Source organism: Mirounga angustirostris, unplaced genomic scaffold, assembly GCF_029215605.1.
Source record: "Mirounga angustirostris isolate CCGP_5_RB_7025 unplaced genomic scaffold, mMirAng1.0.hap1 SCAF_1, whole genome shotgun sequence".
In the NCBI taxonomy this organism is placed as follows: domain Eukaryota; kingdom Metazoa; phylum Chordata; class Mammalia; order Carnivora; family Phocidae; genus Mirounga; species Mirounga angustirostris.
The window spans coordinates 207,532,715-207,560,317 of record NW_026991709.1 but is presented as its reverse complement, the minus strand read 5'-3'; the positions used below and the strand labels follow the sequence as shown (position 1 = coordinate 207,560,317).

The 27,603-nt window shown below is 56.4% G+C and overlaps 3 protein-coding genes across 9 annotated transcripts; 1 reads left to right on the top strand and 2 right to left on the bottom strand.

Moving 5' to 3' along the window:
- The first annotated feature begins 230 nt into the window (after nt 1-230).
- CNN1 (calponin 1) lies at nt 231-6,994 on the top strand. Of its 3 annotated transcripts, none has more exons than XM_045863869.3 (7): nt 235-399; nt 2,460-2,581; nt 4,904-4,970; nt 5,073-5,210; nt 5,386-5,496; nt 5,991-6,137; nt 6,220-6,994. In XM_045863869.3, exons 1-7 carry the CDS (start codon nt 337-339, stop codon nt 6,463-6,465), a joined length of 894 nt encoding a protein of 297 aa, XP_045719825.1. In that variant the 5' UTR covers nt 235-336; the 3' UTR covers nt 6,466-6,994. The 3 variants fall into 3 exon arrangements, with proteins under 3 accessions (XP_064426564.1, XP_045719825.1, XP_064426567.1); XM_064570497.1 differs by lacking the exon at nt 235-399 and adding an exon at nt 1,657-1,801; XM_064570494.1 differs by lacking the exon at nt 5,386-5,496 and having other exon boundaries at nt 231-399.
- A 3,151-nt stretch (nt 6,995-10,145) lies between these two features.
- On the bottom strand, nt 10,146-15,303 carry ELOF1 (elongation factor 1). 5 transcript variants are annotated; one of them, XM_045862953.3, is made up of 4 exons: nt 15,184-15,303; nt 11,309-11,442; nt 11,078-11,148; nt 10,146-10,802 (listed from the first exon to the last, which is right to left on the bottom strand). In XM_045862953.3, exons 2-4 carry the CDS (start codon nt 11,422-11,424, stop codon nt 10,738-10,740), a joined length of 252 nt encoding a protein of 83 aa, XP_045718909.1. In that variant the 5' UTR covers nt 11,425-11,442; nt 15,184-15,303; the 3' UTR covers nt 10,146-10,737. The 5 variants fall into 5 exon arrangements, with proteins under 5 accessions (XP_045718909.1, XP_064426550.1, XP_064426548.1 ...); XM_064570480.1 differs by having other exon boundaries at nt 15,180-15,243; XM_064570478.1 differs by having other exon boundaries at nt 14,931-15,233.
- Nucleotides 15,304-20,924: 5,621 nt separating this feature from the next.
- Nucleotides 20,925-24,511, bottom strand: ACP5 (acid phosphatase 5, tartrate resistant). The gene is made up of 6 exons (XM_045863868.3): nt 24,218-24,511; nt 23,230-23,317; nt 22,710-22,970; nt 22,378-22,505; nt 21,927-22,272; nt 20,925-21,529 (listed from the first exon to the last, which is right to left on the bottom strand). The coding sequence occupies exons 3-6, from the start codon at nt 22,968-22,970 to the stop codon at nt 21,257-21,259; spliced, it is 1,008 nt and encodes a 335-aa protein (XP_045719824.1). The 5' UTR covers nt 23,230-23,317; nt 24,218-24,511; the 3' UTR covers nt 20,925-21,256.
- Nucleotides 24,512-27,603: the final 3,092 nt, after the last annotated feature.

Genomic DNA, 27,603 nt, shown 5'->3' with positions numbered 1-27,603 from the left:
TCATCTCCCATGACCAAGCCCCCCCACCCCAAATAATAACCCAGGCCGCCCCCCTAGGTGGAAACAATGACACAATCAGCTCCCAATACCAAGGCCCTGACATCACGGGGGGGGGGGGGAGGGGGGAGGGGGGAGGATGGCCGAGGTGGGGGTGCCCCGCCCCTTGGCAGGCCCCTGCAGCCAATGGGACGACCTTGGAAGAGGCCCGGGCCGCCTCCAGAGCTTCAAAAACGTGTGAGGAGGGAAGAGTTTGCAGACGGAGCCTTAGCAGCTGCCTCGGTCGGGTCCTCAGAGGGTCCTCAGAGTTACTGCTACCGCGGCCCACCACCAGCCGGCATGTCCTCTGCTCACTTCAACCGGGGCCCCGCCTATGGCTTGTCGGCTGAGGTCAAGAACAAGGTAGGGCCCCCGCTTGGCCCACACACCCTGGCAGGTCAGAGGCTCCGCTCTTGGGGTTCTCTGGACCCCCTCTTGCCTAGCCCATGTGACTTGGAACCAGAGAGGGAAAAAGGACAGATACAGGGTAGGGACGGCCTTACTCCCCAACCAGAGCATCCCAGAGCCCTCAGCTACTGTTGGGGGGCGGGTAAAATGGAGGGCATGCAGGCAACCACAGGTAAACTGAGGTGGTCGGTCCCTTGTAAAGATCCCCCCTTGTTCAGAGTCTCCTGTTAACCTGCCCCCTGTTCCTTTTGTGTTCCTGGGGCGCTGGGAAAGGATTTGATTTTCCTCACACACACCCCCATCTCAAAAAGAAACTGGGGAGTGCTTGAGAGCTGGAATTCTGGGGAAGTGAGGCCCAGATAGTGTGGGAGATCCTGAAGGGAGAGGGAGACAGCTGGGGAGGTCAGAGAGTGAGCATTAGGGACATGGCAGGGATCTCCTAATTTTGAGCTGGGAAAACATCCAGATATCACCTTCATGCTATGGATGGGTAAACTGAGGTTCAGAGAGGAGAGGCGAGTAGCTTGGGTTCTATGTAAAGGAGCTGCAGAACTAGGATCCTGGCCTCATCCCCCTGAAACACACACACCCGGGAATGGGGTTCAGCTTCTCCAGGGCAGTGAACCTCTAACTCACTGGAATGCTCCCCTGAGCGTTGCCAGGGGTCCCAGCGCCCCATTTGACAGAGGAGAACATTGAGGCCCGGGGTGGCTTTTCCCAGCGTACAGCGAGGAAGTGGGGAGCTGGGATTGGATCCTGGGCCGGGGGATCCTCGCCGCTGGAGGAGGGGGCTGGCTGGGGGCGGGTTCTCGGGCCGGGCGGGATCCCAGCGCGGCCCCCCTCCCCCCCCGGCGCCGGCCCCAGAGCCGCGCGAAGCCGCAGCGCCATATAAGGCGGCCTCGGGGAGCCCGGCCCGCGGGGCCGCGCTATATAAGGGCCGGTTCGCTTTATAAAGCCGGGCTGGTGGGGAGGGGGGCGGCAGGGCCGGGGCCAGGTGAGGGGCCGCCCCCTCCCACCTCCCCCCCCCCCCCCAGGAGAAGGGGCAGCTCCGTCCCCCAGAGTCTTGGAAGCCTGACTGGGCTGGGGCGGAGGGTTCTGGAGAAACGGAGGAGGCAGGGTGGGGAGTGGGGAAAGAGGGCGAGAGTCGCAGACAGAGATTCTGGGAGCCCGAGACTTGAGAGGGATGGATGGGGAGGGTGAGCCAGGGGCCAGATAAGACGGAGACTGGGATGGAGAGGCCGGGAGAGGAGACAGATGAGCCCCCCCAACCACCACCAGAGGCAGAGAACCTGGAGTCGGAGACCAGAGCGACTGGGGAGGCAGAGATGGACGGGCCAGGAGCCCCACCCCCAACCAGGCACGGAGAGATGGGGACAGGAAGACAGGGCCAAGGAAAGACAGAGCTGGGGAGAGACAGAGGGCAAGGGGATGGGGAGAGAGAGAGAGAGAGAAATACAGCCGTGCATGCGTGGGGCCAGGAGTAAGACAAAGACAAGCCCCCGGAGCCTCCAGCCAGAGCCGGAGCCCAGGGGATAGGACCTGGAGAGACACTGAGGCAGAGGGACATGCAAGACAGAACAGTCCCCTGCAAGGCAGTACTCAGAGCCACCTCCTTAGGGTTCTTCCTCCCCTGCCTGAGGCGCCCAGGCTTCCAGCAGGGGGTTGGGGGGCAAGGCCAGGGGAAGCTAAGCCCCAAGTTTGGCCTGGAGGCGGGGACCAAGAGGCCAGGCACCGCCCCCCAGCTCTGAGTACCCTGCTCTCCAAACCCCCCTTGTCTGCATTCTCTGGTGCCAAACCTCAGAATGTCCGGAATGGCCCCCTGGGCAGGTGCCACCTCGGCCCTGGCCCTTGGCCCACTTCAGCCCCCCCCCCCCGCCCATGGATGCTGGGGCAGAATTGCCTTAGTTGGGAAGGGATGAGGAAGATCGGGCTTAGGGAACCTCCGACTGGGTCCGGAGAGTTAACTCTGCTCCCCACTGCATCCTTACCACCTTCTCTGTGTCCCCCACCCCCAGCTGGCCCAGAAGTATGACCACCAGCGGGAGCAGGAGCTTCGAGAGTGGATCGAGGGGGTGACAGGGCGCCGCATTGGGAACAACTTCATGGATGGCCTCAAAGATGGCATCATTCTTTGCGAGTGAGTGGAGCCTACACTGCCTTGGGCTGCCCCCCAACCTGGACATTAATCCCTACCCCCTCAACCCCTCAAACAACTATGAGCTCAGAGCTGGGTTAGGTACTTTATAGCTGAGATCTTGAAAGAGCGGTGGCAAAGAATCATTGTACCCATTTAACAGGAAAGAAAAAGGAGGCTCAGTTAAGTAAAACACATCGCCCAGAGTCCCAAGCTGTTCCAACAGAAATGACCAGAATCTAGGTTTAACCACCATGCAGACAGGGCAGGCCTATTTATGGCCTCCAGAGTTCCAAGAGAGAGAGGTTCCAAGAAAGAGTTCCAAGCATAGTGTGTTCAAGGAACAGTTAAAATCAATAGGCAACAATGGCTGTTCATCACTGGCTTGGTGACATGAGAGTTACGCCACAGTAATTTATTTTATTTATTTATTTATTTATTTTAAAGATTTTATTTATTTGACAGAGAGAGATACAGCGAGAGAGGGAACACAAGCAGCGGGAGTGGGAGAGGGAGAAGCAGGCTTCCCGCGGAGCAGGGAGCCCGATGCGGGGCTCGATCCCAGGACCCTGGGATCATGACCCGAGCCGAAGGCAGACGCTTAACGACTGAGCCACCCAGGCGCCCCACGCCACAGTAATTTAAGTAGGCCCTGATTTTCTACTCTTCTCAGAACTTAAATCACCAAGAGGAATGAAAATCCACGCAGCTCCCAAGCCCTGGTTCCAGATTCCACAGCGACACTAATGCTGGATAGGGCCCTGAGCCCAGTGGGGTCCTGTCTGTATCTCTGAGTCTCACCCAGGGCAGGGTGACTGTGATGGCCAAAGAGTGACCTTGGGAAGCTTCCCGAAGGTGCAGCCTTACCAAGGTTTAGGTGCTGGAAAGGTGGCATGGTGGGGGGATCTTATTCTACCATATCCAGTGGGAATAAGGAATAGGGGGACATTTTGGTGTCCCAGCTCAGACAGGGTTGCTCGGGCATTAAAGAGCGCAGAACCACCCACCCATTCAGTCATTCATGCGCCAAGAATTTATGGAACACCTACTGTGTGCCAGGTCTAGGCACTGGGGATAGTGAACAAAACAGACTTACCTCCGAGCTCACACAGAGCTTGAGTCCTAGTTGAGGAGATCAAATCAATGAAATAATCCCTTTGGGGGTTGCTGCTTTGTATAGAATGGTCTGGAGGTCTTTCAGAAGAGGTAGCATTTGAGCAGAATCTTGGATGAAGTGAGTGAGGGAGTTGGGAGGGCATCTGAGGAAAGAGTGGGCCAGGCAGGGGGTGGGGGGGTGGGGGAAACAGTGGTGCAAAGGCCCTGGGGTAGGAGCAAGCATAGTGTGTTGAAGGAACAGCGAGGAGAGATTATGGGAAGTGAAGTTAGCTGGGGGCCAGATGATGTAGGGCCATTTAGTTTTGCTAAAGGATTAGGATCTGTATTCTGAAGGGAAACCATGGGGCAGTTTTGAGCTGGGGAGTAACTGGAATTATTTTGAAAAGGCCATTCTAGCTACGAGGGTCTGCAGGGGACAAGGTGGAAGCTGGGTGCCACAGGAGGCCCCTGCAAGAGCCCAGGAGAGAGACAGGTGCAGCTCAGAGCAGGGCGGAGGTGGCAAGGAGCCACAGGCTTCTGAATGTCTCCAGAAGGCAGAGCCAGCGGACGTGCTGAGCGGTTGCGTTTGGGAATGGGAGAAAGGGATGGGAGAGTCAAGAGCAAATCTGAGGGCTTTGCCTGAGCACCTGGGAGGGTGTGTTTCCTGAGCCTGGGAGGATGGAGGGAGTTGAGTTGGGGGAAGTGGGTGTCTGGAGTCTGGGGTGGGGTGCATTTGATTCAAGATGCCAGGTAGGACGCTGGATTGGGGAGTGAGAGGCCTGGCTGCAGGGAAGTAGTGGGGAGTTTTTGGTGTACCAGTGGCATTGAAGGGCGAGAGACTGGAGGAGATCAAGGGGATGAGTGTGGCCAGAGAAGGGAAGTCGGAGGCCTGAGCTGCGGGCTCTCCACAGTGCAGGCTCCCCCTAAAGGCCAGGAGATGGAAATGTGGTCACCAGGGACGGCGGAGGTGGAGGGGGGGGGGCGCAGCAGGAGACCCCTGCATGGCGGGGATGAGGGGGCTTTCTGCTAGAGACCCGAGCCCAGCTCCTGAGAGGTTAGTTTGCCATCGCAGTCCTGCCTGGGTGTGCGGGGTGAATCAGCTGAGCTGGTTGTAGTAGGGAACGGCAAAATTGCCCACTGGCTGTCATCCTGACCCCTTTTCCCACTGGGTTGGGCATGGGTATGGAGGGGGGGCTCACCTTTCTCACTGCCCTCCCTGACCCCTTGTAGGTTCATCAATAAGCTCCAGCCAGGCTCCGTGAAGAAGGTCAATGAGTCGACCCAAAATTGGCACCAGGTGAGACCAGGCTCTGTTTTTAACTCTTTCAACCCCTGGCCCACAGCCCCTCAGCCCCCCACCCTGCTCATCCTCCACTGACCACCACCTGTTGCCCTCTAGCTGGAAAACATCGGCAACTTCATCAAGGCCATCACCAAGTATGGGGTGAAGCCCCACGACATTTTTGAGGCCAACGACCTGTTTGAGAACACCAACCACACCCAGGTGCAGTCCACCCTCCTGGCCCTGGCCAGCATGGTGAGTGTGGCCGAAGGGTCGGGGCGTGGGCCCATGGTGGGGGTGGCTTTGGAGGGTCTGGGCTGCGAGTGGGGCCCAGCCCAGTGTGGGTGGGAGGGGGAGAGCAGGTACCAGGAGGGGACAATGTGGCCCGGAGGCTCCCTTGTCAGCCCCCTGCTCCCTTTGCCCTCCCCAGGCCAAGACGAAAGGGAGTAAGGTGAACGTAGGGGTGAAGTATGCAGAGAAGCAGGAACGGAAATTTGAGCCAGAGAAGCTAAGAGAAGGGCGGAACATCATCGGGCTGCAGGTACTGGCCCTTCCTCACCTGGGGGTCTTGCTGCTGAGCTGAGCCGGGAGGTCGAGGAGGCCAGGAGGGCACCCAGGTCCCTGCGGGCTTTGGGGCACAGGATATTTGGCTTTAGCTCACATGTATGGCAGGCACTGTGCTTGCCATTTTCCATACCCTAACTCATTCCTCCAGCAGCCCTAAGGGGTTATCATTGCACCCTTTATGCAGATGAGGAAATGGGGCCCTGGAGAAGCTAGCTCACCTGCCGAGGCTGCCCAGGTGATAGGTGGCCTGGCTGGGGCTCGAACCCTGGAGGTCAGGCGCCAGTGGTCTGAGCCACTTACAGGTTATGGGACATGCCTTCTCTGGGCTTGTTTCCAGTCCGGAGCCCGAGAGTGGATGCAGTGGCTCGTTAGAGGTCCATGCAAGTGTGCGTTGACGTGCTGTGTCCCCTGCTGTGCCTGTGGAGAGGCTCTGTGACCCTTGGGATGATTCTCCTTCTGGCTTCCTAGATGGGCACCAACAAGTTTGCCAGCCAGCAGGGCATGACGGCCTATGGCACCCGGCGTCACCTCTACGACCCCAAGCTGGGCACGGACCAGCCCCTGGACCAGGCCACCATCAGCCTGCAGATGGGCACCAACAAGGGAGCCAGCCAGGTATGTGGGGGGTCGTGGGGTGGGGCCGGTGGGGCCCCTGCCCTCCGCCGTCCCCAGGGTCTGACCGCTGTGCCCTCTGCAGGCCGGCATGACTGCACCCGGGACCAAGCGACAGATCTTCGAGCCAGGGCTGGGCATGGAGCACTGCGACACACTCAACGTCAGCCTGCAGATGGGCAGCAACAAGGGGGCCTCACAGAGGGGCATGACAGTGTATGGGCTGCCACGCCAGGTCTATGACCCCAAGTACTGCCTGACGCCCGAGTACCCGGAGCTGGGCGAGCCCGCCCACAACCACCACGCGCACAACTACTACAACTCTGCCTAGGGCCCTGGGCCCCCCACCCTGCCTTCCCCCCCCCCAGGGAGGCTAGCTGCTGCTCTCGGCATGGCCGAGCTGGCCCCGCCGACCCCCTCCCCTGCATGGCGTCCTCCAGCCCCCTGGCACCTGCCTACAGGGTTAGCGTTGTGGGGGGGCAGACTGGGGGGGGCGTGTGTGTCGGGGGGAAGGGGGCCCTCCTCCCTGGAGCGCCGCAGGATCCAACATCGAGCCGGGTGTGCCCAACAGCACCCAAAGGACGCACTGAGCAAAGCTACCCCAGCTGTCCCCCCACTCCCTCACAGGTGGGTCCCCGCAGGGCAAGAAGTCCCCCCAAGCAAAGCCCCCAGAGCCCAGGCTCGGCCCGCCCCCACCCCATCCCCGCAGTGGGAGCAAACTGCATGCCCAGAGGCGCAGCGGACACACGCGGTTTGGTTTGCAGCGACTGGCATAAAATGTGGATGTGACAGCGGCGTTTGTAATGCAAGCACTTTCTTTTTCTATTTCACTGGAGCACAATAAACAGCTGTAAAATCATCGTCTCGGGGCTGCTCTGTCCCAGAGCCTGCGTGGCTCCGGCCCACGTGCCAAGAGCCTTGCTCGGATCTGCTCCATCTCCCACGGACACGGCGGCGCACACGCTCACACACGCCGTGAGACACACGCACGGAGCCCGCGGCCGCGCGGCTGGGCCCAGGACAGCCACGCGCTCGCACACAAAAGCCACACACCACGCACTACTGTGCGTGGATGGCGTGCGCATACCCTGCAGCCTTGGGCGCGTGCACGCACACACACACACTCCCCTTTCACAGATCTACACATGCGGTACACGCTCCCACTCAAGACACATCAACACACACCCTCGCCCGCATGCACAATACCCACACACATGCTCGGCCCTTGCTGCCTCTGGAAAGCCTGGGGTTGTGGTGAAAAAGCCCGAGCGCTGAGACGGGCTACATGGGGTGTGAATCACGGTTCTGCTTCGCACTGGCTGGGTGACCTGCGGCAACTCACTTGCCCTCCCTAGGCCTGTTTTCCCATCAGGAAGGTGAAGACACGTCCCTCCTGGGGACATGGGGAAGCTGACATGAAACCGTGCCTCTGGACGGGGGATGACATTTGGCACTGACGTATGAGAATGGACAAGCGGAGTCCTGGAGGCCCCCGTGGGCAGCTGGGCCCCTTCCGCCCTGGAGTGGATTGTGGGCAGGTGGGAGGGGACAAGGCAGTGGAGGAGGATGGGCACTTTGGGGGCCCAGAGCAATGGCCCTTTAAAGACTGGCACAGAGCCGGTGAGTAGCTGACTGCCCGGTGCGGTTGCCCTGTGCGCCCGGCTCACTCTCTGCCCTCTTCTTAGGGCTGATTCCCGAGCCTGGCCTGCCAGGCCAGAGCCCTAGGAATGTGTGGACAGCCTCAATCTCCCCACATTTCCGAGGGGACCCTGTCCTCTGAGTGATGCGGGCCCCAGCCGTCCTGCCTGGAAGCCACCACCTGCAGAGTTCCAAGGAGAGGACGGGGTGGTGGCGGTGGAGGTTAGAGAACAGTGTTCTCCCCTTCCTTCCCCGTAGCAGGGGAGATGCTGGAACATGGGGACTTGCGGAGACAGACACGGGAAGACCCGCATGCACAGACGCACACAGCCCCTGGGGCCTTGTAAAAGGGATTCCTGGCGCTCTTGGCCTGGCTAGTGTAGGTCCTGCTCCCCCAGTGCCGGCATGGGGAAGCTATGCTGAGGAGGATTCATGCCTGGCCCAGGGCCCTGCCTCCTCGGGAAAACAGCACCATATTAGCACTTGGCCTGTGTGACTGGGGTGGGCGGGCCCTGGAAGCCAGGGGAATGAGTCCCCTTTCTGCTGGACCCCCGAGGACACCCCCCACCCAGGCGCCTGTCTGAGGCTCTGCCCATACCCACTGGCTCCTGCCTGGGCCAGGGGACCTTGCCTAGGACTTTGGCGGGGGTGGGGTGGGGTGGGGGAACACCAGGGAGGGGCATGTCAGGGGCAGGGTGGGCCTGGGTGGGGGCACATGCTGGACCCAGCGGCTGGGCCTAGTGGCCCAGGCTCCCAGCCAGCTCAGCATCTCCCTCCCTTGGCTTTTCACACCCCTTACTGCCCTGCGTGGGTCCCAGAGTCACTCAAACCCAGGTACTCTGCTGGGCCCCTCCGGCCTCAGCATGGCCCCATAAGGTTCCATCATCCTTCCTGCTATATCAAGGAAGAACGCAAAGCACGGGTCACCCGGTGCCCAGGCTCAAGGCCGGGTACAGGTGCTGATCAGCCCCCAGGCTGTCAAGAGCATCGGGACCTCCGTAACTGCAAGACTGTCCGAGGGCACCATGCAATGTGCAGGTGTTCAGCATCAGCCAGGTTCAGAGGCATTTTTTCCAAAACCAGCAAGCAATTCACTCAATTCCGACACGACCTAGAGACAGCATCAGATCCCACAGGGTAAGGGCTCAGTCTCATGAGACTGTCCCTCCACTTTCAGGCCCATTGCCAAGTCCAGGTTGTCACCTGTGCTTCTGATAGACCAGCAATAGATCCGGGATTCCCCCCGACCACCTCCTCAGGTTTGATTCATTTACCAGAGTGGCTCACAGAACTCAGAGAAACATTGTATTTTATTGGATTACAGGTTTATTAGAAAAGAATTTAAATCAGCAACAGCCAGATGGAGAAGAGGTGCCCGGGGCCAAAGTGTGGGGACGGGGCGCGGAGCTCCCATGCCCTCCCCAGGTGCCCCCCTGTCCCAGCAGCTCCACGGGTTCACCATGCCCGAGCTCATCAAATCGTGTTGAAGTTTTTATACAGCTTAACCTGCAGCCCCCCTTTCTCTTCCTCAGAGGTTGTGGGTGTTCCTGAGGGTCCCACTCAGTGATCACGCCGTCTTTTGGTGACCAGCATCAACTCAGTTGTGATCAAAAGGGGCGCCTTTGAGCGACAAAAGACACCATCATTCAGGAAACTGCAAGGGTTTGAGGAACTCTGTGCCAGGAACTAGGGACAAAGGCCACTATTTATTGTATCACACGCATGCATCTGGCCCCACCTCCAGCCTTCAGTGACCCCTCATCACCCCTGGAAAAAGGTCCCTTTCATGGACCCTTCATCTTCTACAGTGTTCTCACTTCCTCCCCAAAAGAAGCCATGAGCTGGTCCCTTAGCCTGGACCCTGGACTCATAGGAAGGCAGACCCTGGGCTATGAAGCCAGGCCTCCTGGGTTCAAGGCCCTGCTCTGCAGCCTTTTGGCCCTGGGACCTCGGGCCAATGACCTCCCATCTCTGGCCCAATTCGTCACTGTAAGCCCGGGGCACCCGCCTCACAGGAGGGACAGGGGGGGCCTGGAATGTTACTTCTGTTAGGCTGCCCCCCCCACCCCCCAGGAAGCCTTCTCTAATTGCCCCAACCAACCCCCCATCCCACCCCAGGCTCCAGTGGCCCCATTTTGTTGTGCCTGTAAATGCCTGGCCAGACATCTGTGGGTTCACCCATGTTCCTTGGGCCCAGCGCTACCCTAGTTTCACCCTGAATGCCTGTTGCGTGGACAAAATGGACATTTTGGACTAACCAAACCCCATCTCCAACGGCCTGCCAGGCCACCTCCGAATGCCTCTGTCTCCCCCTCTCCCTCACTGAGCCCCTGGGCCTGACCCAGAACCCAGGACATCACAGAGAGGCAGGAGTCTGCATCGGCTGCTTTATTTAAGGGCTTGTGGCTGTGACAGATATCCCCGACCCAGCCCCTCCTCCTCTACAAAAGCAACTAAACATGAAAAGGGGCTGTTCTGCCAGGGCTCAGCCAAGGGAGCTACAGGACCGTGGCTCTGAATCTCAGGCCACAGGCCTTGGAAGGCAGGGAAGGAGGGAGGGCAGTCCAGTTCAAGTGGGCAAGGTGCTGGTGAGGTGGGTGAGGAGGCTGGAGGGTCCTGAGGCAGCCTCTGCTGGCCTTGTCCTTGCCCAGAATGTCAGGACACTGGCTCCGAGGAGGTGCAAGCAATTTAAAGGCTTTCAGAGCCAAGTGAAGCACTTCAGGCTCCCCCCTCCCGGGACGGGGGGGCAACAACCCCACCTCACCTCCAGTCCGCTCCCACAAGCACACTGCCACGGCCACGCTTGTGGCCGCACACACACTCACACCCACACCCACTCCATACACGCAGAGGGCTGTGAAGGCCCTGGACCCACACCCTGGACCCTGGAATGTCTCTGGACTGGTAGCCAGCGGGGCAGGTCCACGGCAGGCGGCACTGCCAGGGGAGTGGGTCCTCGGCATTGCTACTGATTGGCGGCCTCGCAGGCATCTATCCAGTCGCTGTACACGTCCACTGGTTCTGACAGATCTGGGCCGCTGAGGTCAAGGGCGACTGGTGGCACTGGACCCCTTCCCTGTACACACCTCTCACCGGCGTCAGCCAGGTCCCCGCCCGACACCCTACGTACGCCAGCAGGTGGCACCTCTCTTCCCCTGGGCAGTCACAGCCCTGCACCACGGCAAACAGCAGGACCAGAGGAGCAGAAACTGGAGGCCAGTCCCCCTGCCCCTGGCCAGGTGCCCCAAAGGAAGCACCCCCTTCCCACCCCACCTTCCGGAAAAAGCCCGGCTTCCCAAGGATACATGTGATGGGTGTCTGGAATTCCTCTAGGCACACGGTACAAGAGATGACTCCGGTGTTGCGCGCACGATCCCTGAAACAGGAGGAGGTGGGGGGACTGGTGAGTAAAGGAGTCTGTGTCTCTGGGTGAGGATCCCCCTACCTGGGAAGGCTGGGGCAGAAAGGAGGATGGTGGGGCAGGGAAGCTGGCTCCCGACTTTGGGAGGAGAGAGGAGGCCCCGTCCCCCACTCACATTTTTACGTCACAAGACTTCTCGTGGTTGCAGAATGGGCAGGTGAACTGGGTCTCTAGGGTGCCGGTCATCTTCTTTTTGGGGGGTGGCTTCCGTTTCGACTTTCTGCGCCCCATGTCTGTAGGAGGACAAACCTGGGGGGGCAGAAGTCAGCAACTCAAGGGGACCCACAGAGCCCTCTGGCTTGACGCTCTGGGAAGCAGGCTGGGGAAGAAGGCGGGGCTGGCACCTCAGGCTCCGCCCCTGAAGGAGGAGACTCCCAGGCCCCAGGCGGGCGGACAATCCAGGCCCACTGCGGGCAGCGGGGATGGCAGCACGCTCTGGCATCAGGTAACCTGAGCTCTAATCCTGGCCCTCCACTTACTGGGTGACCCCAGGCTGGTGACTTAAACTCTCTGTGCCTCGGTTTCCTATTAGTAAAACAGAGATGAAGCTGCTATTTCAGAGAGGTCTTGTGGGGCTGCCACTCCACATGGTAAGTAAAGTGCGGAGCACAGGACCCGGCCCGTCCATCATCGGCACCCACACAGGATGCCACTGTTCCTGATGAGGATGATACGAGAGACTCTGACAGACCCAGCTGCACAGGGCTGGGCAGGGCCTAAGTGCTCAGAAGCCGGTGATTTTAGGAGCAGCTGCTCCTCTTGTCAAAGGGCATGCAAGCGGCACCCAGGAGCAATGACACTCAAGGAATTTGACAGATCCTCCGGATGAGCCTCCTGGGCTGCCTCTCCACAAATAAAGAGCTGTTGGGCAGAGAAGAGGGGACAAGCATCTCCGTAGAGAAACGCCACATACCAAGCCTGAGGACAGGTGTCTGAGGGCCCCAGCCAGCATTTGGGGACTATACAGGCAGGGGTGTGGGGCACGCTAAGGAAGGAGCAGGGATGGTGGGAGGGGTTTGGATGGATCCTGGGGGCAGTGGGGAGAGGAAGGATGAAATCTCTGCCTTTCTAAGGCATCGAGGAGAACAGGTCAGAGGTCTGGATGCACATGAAGTCAGAACCAGGACCTGGAGGGATGGCAGTGGCCGAGAGACCGAGACAAATCAGAGGAGTGAGTGTGGCGAGAGAAGCAGGGGTCCAGGATGACTCCTAAGGTGGTGGGGGATGGAGAGGCTGGATGGGGAAGAAGGTGGCATCATTCTCTGATGTCTAATGCACAGGAAGAACAAGATGTTGGGGAAATGATGGGGTCAAGTACCAGAGGGACATCTTGGAAGCAGGGGCGACAACTGAGCATATCTCCCATGACAGGCACTGTGCTCAGGGCTCAACGATCACCAGACCTGGGAATGCCTTCCCAAGGCACTCTCCCCTCTCGCCGCTCCCCCTCTCCCCCACCTGTGTGGCTTTAGCATCATTCCGCCCTGACATGGGAGGCCAGCAGCCTGCCACAATAAACAGAATTTCACTCATATTTCGCAATTGCTCTCTACATACCATCCTCACTCTTAACTTGGGGTGTTCCCAATTCTCTGAGTAAACAGAAGTAGTCCATAGAGAACATCCACAAGCCCTCAGGCCCCCCCATTCTGCCTTCCCTCCTTTGCTATGGAAGAATGTCCATGCTCCCCTGGGTCCCATCAACACATTTTCTCTCTCCACTAGATCCACTAGATCATTAACAAACACAGTTATTAAATATATCCTTAAAAACAACCACCTTGTGGGGTGCCTGGGTGTCTCAGTGGGTTGAGCATCTAACTCTTGATTTCAGCTCAGGTTATGATCTCAGGGTCATGGGATCGAGTCCTGTGTAGGACTCCGCGCGCACTCAGCACAGAGTTGGCTTGGGATTCTCTTCCTCTCTCCCTCTGTCCCTCCTACCACTCAAGGCCTGGGGCTCTTTCTAAACAAAAACACAACCACCTTTTCATTCTGTGGGCTTTTCTAGTAGAGCTGTCTGCCCTCACTGCTTGGATTCATTTCCTCCCATTCTCCCTCTACCTCCCCACCATTCTGCTCACCCGCCCTCAGGGCACTGGACACACTGGTCCCTAGTCCCACCCTTCCCATGCAGCTCTCAGGACCCTGTACTCTGTCCCAGCCTCACTGGTGGTGCCTTTCAGTTTCTGCTGTTGCCCCCAGCCCCAGCCCCGAAGTCTCTTAATGGTACATGAGCCCACAAGCTCAATCTTTGGGCTCCATTTCATTTGCACTCACCTCCATGGAGATCTCGCCCTGCCTCAGGGCTTCAAGTGCCTCCTCCATACTGATGCCTCCCGATTTCACCATCCTCAGTGTCTCCTCTCAACTATAGACTGGCTCGTTTTACTGCCTCGGCTACACCCTCACCTGATGTTAACACACGTTTAAACATAACCCATCCCAAACCAAGCTGCTGACACCTCAGGAGGCTTTTCCGGCCTTCCCCATCTCAGCAGATAACAAATCCATCTATCCAAAAACCTTGGACTCACCCTAGATTCCTTTCTCTCCCTCTCACACCCCTTATCTGATCCTGATCCTGCTGCCCTCCCTCTAAAAGACATCCAGAATCTGCCCACTTCTTGCCAAGACCATGGTCTGAGTCCGGGAGTCCTGGTCATGCTCACACAGCCTCCTCACTGGTCTCCCTGCATCTCCTTCCCCACCCGCCTCCCTCCAAATGTAAATTCTATGGTGGCAGGGATTTGTCTTTTCTTTGGATCCCCAGAGCCTAGAACGGCTGGTGGCCCAGAGCTGGCGTGCAACAAATGTTTACCGAATGAATGAATGAACCAATGCCAGGCCCTTCGCTAACCACAGTAATGCTGCAACCAAGGCAGGCAAAGTGTCTGCTCTGATGGAGCCTCTACTCTAGTAGAAGCAGACAGACCCTCAACAACTAAATAAGGGAAAGAATTTCAATTATCAGTAAGTGCTGTGAGATTAATCAATCAGGGCCAAGTGAATACTTCCAGAGTGGGGCTACTTCAGATAAGAGTGGGGTGGGAAGTACCCTCTGGGTAAAAGTCATTTAAGCGGAGGCCTGAATGATGAGAGAAAGCAACCACGTGAAATAGTCCAGCTGACGGAACAGCAACTGCAAAGGCTCTGAGGCAGAAGCAGCTTTTTTTTTTCCAGAAAGAGAAAGATTGGTACAGCTGAAGCTCAGTGAGCAATGAGAAAGAGTACGAGATGGGGCAGCAGAGGAAAGCAGCCAGACCCCAAAGGAGTGGCCAGTTCTACAGCGCATGGTCTCGCCTGCTCAGGGCAGTGTTTTGTTTCCCCAAAGCCTGGCCCTGGGTACCACCTGTAACAGAATCACCTGGGTGGGGGGTGGTGCTCAAAAAAATGCAGATTTCTGAACCTCATCTCAGCCCTGCCCCCAGTGGAACGGGGTGGGAGGCACGATTTGCCCACTGCTGAATCCCCAGCTCGGGTAGAGCCTGGTATGCATTAAGCGCTCAGTAAATACCTGCTGAATGAATAAGTAAGTCTCTTGAATCAGAAGGTACGGATGGGCCCCAGAATCTCATTTTACCCGGCGTCTGCTGCATCCCCAACCCCACAGCAGAAAAGGGGTCTGGCCTCTACACAAAGCTCCGGGGGCCTTAGCCACTCCTGTGGCGACCTAAGTCCAAGCGCGCCAACGGGGCCCGGAAAAGGGATCGGTCCCCAACCCTGCCGTGACTCACGCGGCGGCGAGTGAGCCGTCCCTCCAAGCTCACCGAGGTTTCGGCGACGCCTCCCGCCGGCCGCCCGTGGGAGCCGCGCCACCGAGCAGCCGCGCTTAGCGGGCTGGGGTCCGGGGGAGCCAAGCTCCCCGGCAGGCCACCCCCCAAACCCGGGGTCCTCGACGCCTCCTCCTGGACCCCGTGAGCGTCTCCAAGTAGAAGATCGCCCACTCGCGCCAAGCCCCAACGCCCGCCGGTGCGAACCGTCACCTACACTCTTCCCCTCGTTGCGACGGCCTCGTTCACCCGGGAGACAGTGGCTTCCGTCTTCCGCCGGAAGCGGAAACCCCTCTCCTCTTCTCACCCGAGGCCGGGACCGCCCCGCAAGCGGGCCCCGCCTCCTCCAGTGCACCCGCGTACTCGCGTACCGGGCCGGGAGGCGGGGTCGTAGTGCGCCTGCGCGAGGGCGCGTGCGCTTTGGACTGTGGTAGTGCACACGCCGCTTCTGATGCGCTCCCGTGAGTGGCGGTTACCGCGTTTCGGGAGCCGTGGTGGCTGGGAGTTTCCAGCATTGGAAAGGCTGACTTGCCCTTGGCCGCAGCATCTGCACTTGTCTTTTCTCCCAGTTCAAGCCCCACCCCCTCGCAGCCCACCTGGATCTCCCCAACTGCGGACACATTCAAATATCTCAGTGCTAAGGAATTGCAAATACCAGTACGGCTGAATCGGTGATGGGGGAGCTTGTCGGACTCTCTTCTCAAACTTCAGTAGGAGCCTGCGGATCTTCTTAAAGTTCAAGTCTGATTCATTAGGTCAGGTGTGCGGTCTAAAAGTCTGCATTTCCCGGTGACGTCCATGCTGCTGGTCCGCGGACCACCCTGAATGCTGAAGTTATAATAGAAAAGGTTGAATGGGCATACACGGACCAGATCAGGTGGAGTTTTGTGGGCCATGTGAGGGACTGTTTTGGAGTTGGGGGAGGAAGGAATAAGGCTCTACGAATCCCACAATTTAGGGAAGAAGCTGGACATAAACATAAAGGATCAATTACTACACTCTTCAGTGCAGCAGAGGAATATGTGTGGATCTCAGAGCGTATGATGGTGGAGGGGACTGCCAAACTAGTCTGAGAGGTTAGGGAAGGCTTCTCTGGGAGGCTGACGCTGAGGTTGAAATCGAAGACTGAGCAAGAGTTACACAGAGATAGCACCTGCAGAACTTCTGATGGAGTGAAGGAGAGAAAGGGATCAAAGACAATTCCCACTGTCTGGAGCCCCTGGGTGCTGCCTCTCAGAGAGATGATTTGGAGGAGAAATCAAGGGTTGTGTTCTAGCCATGATTTTTGAGACAAGCAAAGAGAGGTATGGGGCAGGCCATTGGAAGTGGAGTCTGGGGTTCAGATTGAAGGATCTGGATGTGATTTTGAGAGTCATTCACCTATGGGGGTTATCTGAAGCCTTGGAGCCAGAGGAAGTCACCTCGTTTCAGGGTGGGGGGGGTAAAGTATAGCAAAAGAAGAGGACTAAGAAGGAGGCCAGGGCACCCCATCCTTAGATGGTAGGAGAAGGAGTCAGCAAGAGACTGAGCGGACTGGTGAGGTAGGGAGGAGAGAGAGGCGAGTGTCCTTTCCCAGAAGCCTCCAGAAGAAGGTATTTCAAGAGAGGGAGAGTGGTCAGCTATGTCACATGTGCTTGCAAGAGAATTAACTCCGTTGACTCTGCAAGTGTTTGGTCACTGGTGACCTTGATAAGAGCTGTTTCATTAGAGTGTTCAGGAAAATAATTTATAATGACATGTATTTTAAGTTGAGCTATCTTCAAGGTATCCCCTAGGGGGCAGTGTTACCCTTGGAACTGACTAGGGGACCCTTTCAGTGCTGATACAAACTTGTACACACACAGGATGGGATCATACTATATATTACCTTGCAACTTGCTATTTACACTGAATAGTCAAAACACATACAAGTAGCTTTTGTTTTTAGTAGCTACACAATTCATATTGCAACTTGGCCATAGGATATGGACAATCCTATATTTGCTCATGATTGCCAGGTTTGTTTCTTTTCTTTCTCATTCTATTTTTTTCTATTTCTCTCTCTCTCACTTCCTTCCTTCCTTCCTTCCTTCCTTCCTTCCTTCCTTCCTTCCTTCCTTCCTTCCTTCCGTCCTTCCTTCCCAGCTTTATTGAGATATAAGTGACAGACAATAAATCACTTGTAAACTATGAAATTTCATGTTTTGACCTATGTGTACACCCATGAAACCCTCACAATTAAGATAGTGAATATCTATCACTCCCAAAAAGTTTCCTTTTTTAAAAAAGATTTTATTTATTTATTTGAGAGAGAGAAAGACAGAGAATGAGCAGGGGGAGGTGCAGAGAGAGAGAGAGCAAGAGGAAGAAGCAGACTCCCCGCTGAGCAGGGAGCCTGACGTGGGGCTCGAACCCAGGACCCTGAGATCTTGATCTGAACCCTGAGATCGTGACCTGAACTAAAGGCAGACGCTTATCCGACTGAGCCACTTAGGTGCCCCAGCCCCCCGAAAAGTTTCTTCACGTTTCGTTGTAGTCAGTTCCTGCCCCTGCCCCTGCCCCTAGCCCCTGGCACCAACTGATCTGTTTTTAGTTCCTATAGCTTTGTATTTTTCAGAAAGTCCTATGAAGAGAATCATACATTATGTATAGTCTTTTGAGTTTAGCTTCTTTTGTTCAGCTTACTCGGTTTGAGACTTGTGCATGTTGTGTCTATCATTAGTTTACTTCATTTTATCACTGAGTTGCATTCCATTGTGTGGACGGACCACACTTTGTTTATCCTTGCACCTGTTGATGGACATGTGGGTTGTTTCCGGTTTGGGGCAGTTATGAGTAGAGCTAGTCTGAACCGTCTCATTCAGATCTTTGTGTGGATGTTCGTTTTCATCTCCTATGGTGTTTTATTTCTATACTAAAAATATGTGATCCCTCTGGGTTTTAATTTTTGTCAATGGTCTGAAGTAGGGCTCAGGCTCTGTCTTCTGGGAAAATTAACAAGGCAAATAACACCTTTCCGTGAAATTACAGCGCTGCCTTCAACCTGCATCACATTCTCATGTGTTCTTGAATTTGTTTCTGGATTTCCTCTGGATGTTTTCTCTGAGCTCGTGTCCTGTTGTTTTGATGACAGTGCATTTTGTAAGGCGGGTCTCTCACCTTATTATTTATGATTCTTGGCCTGCGAGGTTGTTGAGGGTGGGGCCTGACCTCCGGGACAAGCTGCTGACCCGGCACCTGGGGTGAGGAGTGGAGTGGAGTGCGGGAGATGAGAATATCCATGATGGTTGGATCACTAGAGGTTGCCTGGGGAGAGTGAGAGGAGATGAGAGCCTGTGAGTGGCCTTGAGGAGGTCTGCCATCTTGTTCTGGGACGTTTAGAAGGCATCTTTCTTTTTTTTTTTTTTTTAAGATTATTTATTTATTTATTTGACAGAGAGAGAGAGAGACAGCGAGAGGGGGAACACAAGCAGGGGGAGTGGGAGAGGGAGAAGCAGGCTTCCCACGGAGCAGGGAGCCTGACCGGGGCTGGATCCCAGGACCCTGGGATCATGACCTGAGCCGAAGGCAGACGCTTAGCGACTGAGCCACCCAGGCGCCCCTAGAAGGCATCTTTCTAACAGGGGCTGCGTGCTAGCTAGCACTGTCCCCTGAGCTGGACGGAAGCCTTCTGAGGGCGAGTGTCTGCCCTGCCTTCTTCTTTTTGGCTCTCCTTGGGTCCGCAGCTGCCTGGCACAAGGCTTGGTCATTGTGGAGAAGGGGGCCTGGCTGACAGTCCGGCTCCCTGCCCCTCATTCCCTGTGTCAGCTTGGATGTGTCACTTCTCCTTTCCACGTGCTGGGCCCTGTGAACAGGGACATTGGGCTAATTCCACGCTCTGGGCCCTGTGAACAGGGACATTGGGCTGACTTCTGATTCAGCTCCCTGCCTGCCCGGAGCCTCTGAGTCAGTGGGAAGAGGCTGGGTAGCTGTGAACCGCCTTGCTGTTGTGGTTAAGATAAAGGGTCTGCCACTTCCTTGGCATGACCTTGGGCACATCACTTAATCTGTCGAGCTTCTCGAAAGTCCTCAGAGAAGCAAGGATGATTCTGGCCCTTGCCTCATGGGTCAGGATTAGATGTGATGGTGTTTTTTTGGCATAGAGCTTGGCTGATAGTCATGCCAGGCAGGTAAACATCAGCTGGAAGGAACCCAGGGCTGGCATTTTTGGTAAGAAAGCTTTGCTTCCTGTTCACAGGAACCTGGGCATCTGTAACAAATGCAACAAGATCAACTTCTATCAAGTAGCAAATGGAAGGTGCCCCTTCCAGCCAGTTCCTCTCCCTGGAAGTAACTCAGTTGCATTTTGCCCAAGTTGTTACTTCATTTCACTCAGTGGGGCTGACTTCACTCAGTTGGAGGCACACAAGTGGGTCCCTGCCCTGTGGCAGCTGAAGTGACAGTTGGGGGCGGGCCAAGGGAGCAGTCTCTGTGACTTGCCTCTCCCTGGCTGGCTCAGGCGGTGTGTGGGTGGGTGTTACTCAACTCTCCCCGTAGGGGAACTGGGCTTCTCTGCAGCTTTCGACTCAGGATGCACGTTCTGCTTTCAGCATTTATTGTAAGAAACAGGCCCTGCCATAATTCTGCTTCTGAAAGTTTTCCTATGTACCTACTTGCACAGATGTACAAAAGCACATGGGCCCAGGGGTATCCACTGGAGGTGTGTGTGTGTTTAAAGATTTTGTTTATTTATTTGAGAGAAAGAGATTGAGAGAACGAGTGGGAGGAGGGGCAGAGGGAGAAGCAGACTCCCTGCAGAGCAGGGAGCCCAATGTGGAACTCCATCCCAGGACCCCAAGACCATGATCTGAGCCGAAGGCAGACACTTAACTGACTGAGCCACCCAGGCGCCCTAAAGCTCTGTTCAGGGAACACATAAGAGGGAAGGATTGGAAAAGATTTCAGCGGGCCCCAGCCAGGAGCCAGGGACATAAGGTGGAAGCTCCATGGCTGTCATAAAGAATTGCAGTCCTACTTGTGGGAATGTATCCAATTTATCCTACAAATGTATCTGTACAGGTAGGAAATGAACGCATAGAGCTACTTACTGCAGCAGTGTTTGAGGATAGCAAAATTATTGGAAGCAATTGAGACAACCCTCGGTAGATGGCTGGCTAGTTAGATAGACAGTGGGATCAGGCGGGGCCTCTGTAGCTGTAGAAAGAGCCAGAAGCTCCCCCTGAGAGCTGATGGGCAGATCTCCAGGTATAACACAGCAACAGCCAAGTGCAAAGTGAACCTTTGGGGCTGTGGGAAATGCTTTTATCTTGATGGTAGTGGTGCGTTTGTGGCTGGGTGGCTGTGTCGAAACAGCGAACTGCACCCTTTAAATGTGTCAATGACACGTCCATACGGTTGGTTTGAAAACAACAGATAAGGTGCAGATCCGTGGGAGAGGGGAGAAAACAAGTTCATGCATGCTCTTATTTGAATTAGAGAAACCCTGGAAGGAAACAAGGCGTTTACAAAAAGTTATTTCCTTCCAGGAGAGGGGGACAGAAGAACAGGGAGGGAAGGAGATATTTCACTTTTCTATAAACCTTAGATTTTCAACCCACATGACTGCATTGCCAATTCCATATGGAGATGAACAAAAAGGAATGTTCTGTATGGACAGTTGTGTTGTGGTTAGCAGAAAGAGCACGCACCGAACTGTGTGGTGTATATCATGTTGTGTAAGAAAGGGGGGGCATTGATTGTGGCAGGAAAGAAAATGAGGGACAGCGGGTGCCCCTGGGGAGCTGGGCGTGCAGGAGGAAGGCTTGATTGGAGTGGTAACCCTTCTTTCTGTTTGGTCTTTCCTTAAAATCGCATCCATGCCTGAGGCCAGGTGAGAGATGGAGGCTTAGAGCAGCGAGTGGGAGAGACCCGACCCTCTGGGACCCAGGTGATGGGACATGCCAGCAAAGGGAGTTTCGAAAGAGACACTCAGCTCATGCGTTCAGCCTCTGCAACTATTCTTTTATTGAATATTCAGCAGTGACAGAAAGATGCTTGATTCAGGAGAAGGCTTTCCCTCCCTGCCCCCCATTGCCCGGAACTCAGGTTGGACAAGCCCGGCTACTGGGCACAGCACTCCGGCTGGTACACGTGTCCCTGTGTCTTTCACATACGTGAGCATCCTTGTCACAAGGGCCACCTGGAACCACAGCTCCTCATCTGTGGTTCTCCCTCTGCTCTGCTGCGGCCCCGGCGGGCCCTTGAGAAAGCCTGCCCATGGGCACGGGTCCCAGCAGGGCCCACCCACCCCCTGGCAGGGAGGCCCCTCTGCCTCAGGCCTTAGACTGGTGTACTCGAGGGTGCTCGGGCCTGGCTCGCCTTGGCAGTCTGGTCTTGAAGAGGGACTTGCCCGAGGCTTCGATGTAAGTGACGCTCATCTCTTTGGGGCTGATCTCCACGTAGGCAAAGCCACCCAGCGAGTCTTCGGCCCCGTAGTGGAAGCGCAGATAGCCGTTGGGAACCTTGCGCAGATGCTTTTTCGAAGGGTCCATGAAGTTTCCGGCCCCGCTCAGCACGTAGCCCACGCCATTCTCATCCTGAAGGTACTGTGCACGGAGGGCGCTGGGTCAGTGGGGGCCCCAGCCCCTCGGTGAGGCTGACCACCGGCTTTGTGCCCGCCTGTCTGGAGTCCGGGGCCAGGTCTGTCCCTGACCACAGAGTCATCTTGGGAAAGGACCAGACCCCCTCGGGGCCTCAGTTTCCTTGCCTGTAGCAATGTATCCATCCTACTTCACAGCCTGAGAACTGAGTAAGCAATTGGCCCCTGGTGGCTAGTATGCTGACTTTCAGGAAACTTTGGGCTGTTTTCCTGGTTAGACAGCATACAGCTTAAGGGACACTTGGGAGATCTCCCCCCGCCTCCCCCCAAGCAGCAGGAGGATCCCCATGCGGCACCGTTGGCTGGGCTGGGGACCGCCCTCCCCTCCCCCGCAGACCCCTCACCTGCAGGTTGTGGTCATGGCCACACAGGTAGGCGGTGACCTTGTACGTGGCCAGAAGTGGCATCAGTTGCTTGACCAGGCAGCGGGTGGGCCCGTGCTCGGCAATGGACCACACGGGGTAGTGGCCGGCTACCAGCACGTAGTCCTCCTTGGCCGCCACCAGCTGCTTCTTGAGCCAGGCCAGCTGTGTGCGGGCCAGCGCCGGGTCACGGGGCCTTTCGGGCTGCTGGCTCAGGAAGTCATCTGAGTTGCCACACAGCGTCACCGTGTCCAGCATGAAGATGGCCACGGACACGTTGGACCGCGGGACTTTGAAGCGCAGACGGTAGTAAGGGCTGGGGAAGTTCCTGTGGGGGAGACGGAGGCAGATGAGCCCCAGGTTCGGCTCAGGCCCCGGGGGGCCTCTCTGTCCACCTGGGTGAGGCGTGGCGGAGGGCGTGGGGCAGGCTCACCAACGCTGAGAGATCCTGGAGTAGGCTATCTGTGCCGAGACGTTCCCCAAGTGGTCGTGGTTGCCAGCCAGCACGTACCAGGGCACGTTGCGGAGGGAGGAGGCAGAGAACACATCCTCGAAGGTCTCCTGCGGCACACAGAAGGGAGACGCCCCCCCCCAACCCCAGGGTCAAGCAGCTACCCTGATGCTCCCACCAAGTCCAGGGGTCCAGGGCCAAGGGAGACAAGGAGTGCTCTAGGTACCCACAAGTGTCAGCTTCCCTCTGCCCTCTCCAGAGTCCAAAGGTCGAATGGCTTTTCCACACGTGTCCCCCACCCCACTGGCACATACCCGAAACCTCTTGTCGTTGGCATCCTGCACGCCAGTGAAATAGAAATTGTCCCCCAGGGACAGGATGAAGTCCGCGCCAAGGATCTGCACGGTCCTGGCAATCTCCTTGGCATTGGCCGTCTCCCGGGCGGTATAGAACGGGGCATTGGGGACTCCTCCCCAGTCACCCAGAGCCACAAAGCGCAGGACGGGGTTGGCTCCGTCAGCCAGGGGGAGCACTAGCAAGGCTTGAAGGATAAGCAGCACAGTGTGTGTGTCCATCTGGGAGGGGGAGAGACAGGAGCTGGAGGGCCCGGGGCTGAGGCCTGGTTAGCGGGCCCTTGAGACCCCTGCCCTGAGAGAGGGGGAGACAGCCCCCTACAGGGCTGGCCCAGGGGGAAGCCCTGGGTGGGGCCCTCATTCCCAGGACTTCAGGGCAGGAGCCGGCTGGGAGGGTCAGAGGGTAGGCGGGGTCCAGGGGCAGGGAAGGGTGGCAGTGCAGGCCCCTTCTGGCCGCCCTCATCCCACACCCAGCACTCACCCTGGGGGAGGCACAAGCCAGTCAGCCAGGGGCTCAGAGAGGCAGGTTAGCTCCTGGGCAGAACTGGCAGTCACCGAGCCTTTATTCCCTGGGGCGGAAATGGATCATTAGTGAGGATGATGCAGTTTCTCCGCAAACTGTTCCAGAAGCCCTCCCCTTGGGTCATGTGAGCTTTGGAGTTCCCCAGTGCTGGACACGGGATTCGGGTGGGGGTCTGGCCCCTGAGCGAGTGCAGCCGTGCCTTCCCTCGCAGCCTGTGTTTGTCCACATGAGCTTGTTTGTGTCGTGGGCCCCAGGCACCCCGTTATCTGTGTGTGCCGTGTCTGTCGCTGTATCTGTGGGCCCCAGCCAGACACATCTTGTGTGTCCATGCGCCCCCAGGACGTGTTTGTCCGCCTGTGTCTGGGTGTGTCTGCACTGTTTCCTGTGTGTAGCCAAGCGTGCCTGCCTGGGTCACATGTCTGTTGTGTGCCCGGGAGTCCTTTGTCCCTGTAGATGCGCACATGGAGCCTGGCAAGGCCCGCGTGGCGTGTCGGTGACATCTGCCTGGGTTCTACAGTGGAACTGTGTGGGATATCGATTTGTGTCCCTGAGTTGTGGCCCGAGTCGTGTTGTGTCGCACGTGAGTTGTGTGTTTGACAACATCCGGGTTTGAGTCCCAGGGTCACCTCCCTCCCCCAAACACCAGGGTCTCCCTTTTCCAGGAAGTCCTGCCCACACCTTCCCCTCCTCCCCACCCCCCATTCCCCACAGGAGGAACCCAGGCGAGGGCAGCTGGTGACACCCACGTGACCACTGGTTTTTTACCCTCACACTGCCTGCAGGCCTCCCAGTGCCGGCTGCCCCTGGGAGTAGGTAGGCAGGTGGGCGCTTGGGCAGTGGGCAGTGGGCACCCCCCCCCCCCCCGCCCCCCGCACTGGTGCCCTGTCGGACCTGCCCCTGTCCCTGCTGCCCGCCCTGACTCCAAACTCGTTCCCTGCACACTCACGACGGGCCGATGGGGGGGCCCCTCTTTCAACGCGGAGGCTCCGCGAAGTGAGGTGACCTGCCCTGGGTCACCCAGCACAGGCTGGCTGTTTGTGCCTCCCGCCTCCGCAGCGCGGACAAACAGGAAGTGGGCCACCCCGGCAGGCGGAGCCCCCTCCCCCGGGGCCCCCGCGGCGTTCACACCCGCCGGACGGGTCTCACCAGCCGGCGGCGGGGCCGGCGGCGGCGTCGCGGGGCGGGGGGGGCGGCAGGAGCTGGGGCGCTGGCGGCGGCGGGCGGCTCGGCTTGCAGGCGGCCGCGGCCTTCCTGCCCGGTCCGCGGGCCGGGCCGGCCCAGGTGATCCCCGGCCGGGAGGGCGGGCGCCTCGGCCGCCCGGGGCCCCGGCCGCCACGCCCCTGAATCCGGCTGGGCCGCTGAGCGCCGCCACGCTTCCGGGGCGCGGGCGGCCCGTCTGTGAAATGGGGTTCAGCACCCGAGGGGCGGCCCAGGCCCGCCGATTGGGCTGCAGCTCAGGCCAGCGACCGGGCTCAGAGACCGGAGTTCCTCCCTCTGCCCCCACGCAGGCCGAGTGTCCCCATTCCTTCACACCTGGGACACCCACAGCCCGCGATGGCTGCGTAGGGCCTCACCCTGGGCCGGGCCACCCTCTACTGAGGAAGTATGTCGTCTTCAACCTCAGCTTCCTGGTCTTTAAAATGGGCGTGAGGGCAGAAAAGTCAAATCTTCTCTAGAAAGAATTCCAAGTAAGTGGAAAGGCCCCTCCAGGAGCTGGAACTCAACCCTTACTGCCTCCTTTTGAGTGTGGACTGGACTCAAAGGAGTGACTTTCATCCAAAGAAGAAAGTATGGAAAAACAAAAGACAGGGGCGCCTGGGTGGCTCAGTTGGTTAAGCGACTGCCTTCGGCTCAGGTCGTGATCCTGGAGTCCCGGGATCGAGTCCCGCATCGGGCTCCCTGCTCGGCAGGGAGTCTGCTTCTCCCTCTGACCCTCCCCCCTCTCATGAGCTCTCTCTCTCTCTCTCATTCTCTCTCTCAAATAAATAAAATCTTTAAAAAAAAAAAAAAAAAAGACAGGAACCGTCCAGGGGAGACACCTGGCAGACATCGCCTTAACCAAATGGTCCATGCTAACATTCCTGGGGATGTCTTACTAACGTCATGTCGTGAGAAGGGCACCTTGCCTCTGTGGGTTTCTTCCCAGGAACCTGTAACCACAAGCTGAGGGTGAGAAAAATAACACCCAGGAAACACCCAAATTGAGTGATATTCTATAAAATACCTGACCCGTATTTGCAAAAATGTCCCAGTCGTGAAGAAGAAGTTTGAGGAGCTGCCACAGATTGCAGGAGACCCAAGAGACTTGAGCACAAAATCAAATGTGGGATATTGGACCAGAAAAGGGGCAGTTGTAGAAAAACTGGTGACATCCAAATAAAGCCTGAATGATCCTGGAGTGCCCTGCACCATCTTTTGCCACTTTTCTGGAAATCTAAAATTACTCTAAAATTTAAAAAAAAAATTTATTCTGAAAAAAGGGAATGATCCAAGAAACCTAAAATTTTATTCAACACGTATTGAGCACCCACTGTATACCCAGTACCAGCTGACCCAGCAGTGAACAAGACAGACAGGAAAACCTGCTCTGTTGGGGCAGGGAAATTTAGACTCTAGCTTTTAATTACTTTCCTTTCTTTGGGGATGGGGTGGGGCATTCTCTTTCCATCTTATATTTTATGTACTGTTTGGATTTTGGCTTGAAAAGTCTTGTTCGTTATTTTGCCAGTCTTCCTCTTAACATATCTATATGTTAAAATGTAAACCCAGGACACAAAGACCTCATTTCCGATTCGGGGCAACAGATGTTTTCTGGGGAGACAGGGGCTGGGGACAAGGGGAGCTGGGAATGGGGCTTCTACTTTCTCCTTACTGTTTTCTTTCACCAAAAAAAAAAAAAAAAAGGAAAAAAAGTATCTTAAAGCATTTAGGAATGAGTGTTAACATTTGCTTCTTTATGTGGAGGGTGCCGGGGTGTTTTAGGGATTATCTTGTCTGCTTTTTGTGTTTTTTCATTTTTTATTTTTTTGAGATCCCACAAGATTATACTTATTATCTTTTTGTAGTACATGGTCTTCATAAAAAAGTTAGAAAATACTGAAAAACAGAAAGAAAACCATACACTCGCCTGTCATACCCCTGCCCGGAGAGTCACTATCCATTAAGTTTTTTTTCCTGTCAATTATTCTATGCCTACATTTGTGTTCAGAAAAGTGGGATGTCAGTGATACATACCATTTTATAGTTTTTTCAAGTGTTAACATTTTTCATTTTTTTTTAAAGATTTTATTTATTTATTCATGAGAGACAGAGAGAGAGAGAGAGAAGGAGAGGGAGAAGCAGGCTCCCAAGGAGCAGGGAGCCCGATGCAGGACTTGATCCCAGGACCCTGGGATCATGACCTGAGCCGAAGGCAGACGCTTAACCATCTGAGCCACCCAGGCGCCCATCATTTTTCATATTTTTTTAAATGAAAAAAGTGCAGGGGTGCCTGGGTGGCTCAGTTGGTTAAGCGTCTGACTCTCGGTTTTGGCTCAGGTCATGATCTCAGGGTTGTGAGATCAATCTCCATGTTGGGCTCTGCACTGAGCAGGAAGTCTGCTTGAGATTCTCTCTCTCCTTCTCCCTCTGCCCCACCTCAAATAAATAAATAAATCTAAAACAAAAAACGAAAAAATGCAAAAGCATGGGGCACATGATTAAAAGAAACCAGACTTTGTGCTGAGCATGTGGATTCCTGGCTTTATCTCTCTGGTCACCTCCTGGGTTCTGAATAAGCTCTTATCCTTCCATTTGCCCAGCGTAGCCCTGTTCTGCCCATTTTCTATGGAGGTGGATCAGGATTTGGCTCCCTCTTGCCTTGCTTCCCAACACCAACGTCAATCCTATGGTTGAGTTCCTCCTCTGGCTTCTGGAGGCCCTGCCCTCCCCACTTCCCCTCTTCTCTCGCAGTCACACTCCTGTGGCCTCTCACCCTTCCTGGAATAGAGCCTCACTCTGACCTCAGGGCCTTGGCTCTTGCCATTCCACTGGCCTAAAAGGCCCTTCCTTCCCCAGATACTCCGTGGCTCCTCCCCATTGTATTCAAGTTTCTGTAACGTATCAAAAATGCACCCCACCCCCATCTGACTCCCTCTCACCCTCCTCACCCTCTGTAGCCCTTATCGCTGCCTGACAAACCACACACCTGCTTATCTCGTTTTCTGTCTGTCTCCCCACCAGAATGAGCTCTTCGGGGACACGAACTCTCTTGGTCTGGTTCACTGCTGTCTTCTTTGGCATCTGGAAGCTGGAGCACAGAAGGGCCATTGCTGAGGAATCACTTGGGGGAGT

Bases quoted from the DNA above. Each gene is read 5' to 3' on its own strand.
- CNN1 (XM_045863869.3), top strand. From the start codon at position 337: ATGTCCTCTGCTCACTTCAACCGGGGCCCCGCCTATGGCTTGTCGGCT. The intron at 4,971-5,072 runs GTGAGACCAGGC...GTTGCCCTCTAG, and splicing joins CGACCCAAAATTGGCACCAG to CTGGAAAACATCGGCAACTT. The intron at 5,497-5,990 runs GTACTGGCCCTT...CTGGCTTCCTAG, and splicing joins GGAACATCATCGGGCTGCAG to ATGGGCACCAACAAGTTTGC.
- ELOF1 (XM_045862952.3), bottom strand. From the start codon at position 13,545: ATGGTGAAATCGGGAGGCATCAGTATGGAGGAGGCACTTGAAGCCCTG. The intron at 11,443-13,473 runs GTGAGTGCAAAT...CTGCCCCCCCAG, and splicing joins AGGGCGAGATCTCCATGGAG to GTTTGTCCTCCTACAGACAT. The intron at 10,803-11,077 runs GTATCCTTGGGA...TCAGCGGCCCAG, and splicing joins ATTCCAGACACCCATCACAT to ATCTGTCAGAACCAGTGGAC.
- ACP5 (XM_045863868.3), bottom strand. From the start codon at position 22,970: ATGGACACACACACTGTGCTGCTTATCCTTCAAGCCTTGCTAGTGCTC. The intron at 22,506-22,709 runs GTATGTGCCAGT...TGTGTGCCGCAG, and splicing joins CCAACGACAAGAGGTTTCGG to GAGACCTTCGAGGATGTGTT. The intron at 22,273-22,377 runs GTGAGCCTGCCC...TCTCCCCCACAG, and splicing joins TCCAGGATCTCTCAGCGTTG to GAACTTCCCCAGCCCTTACT.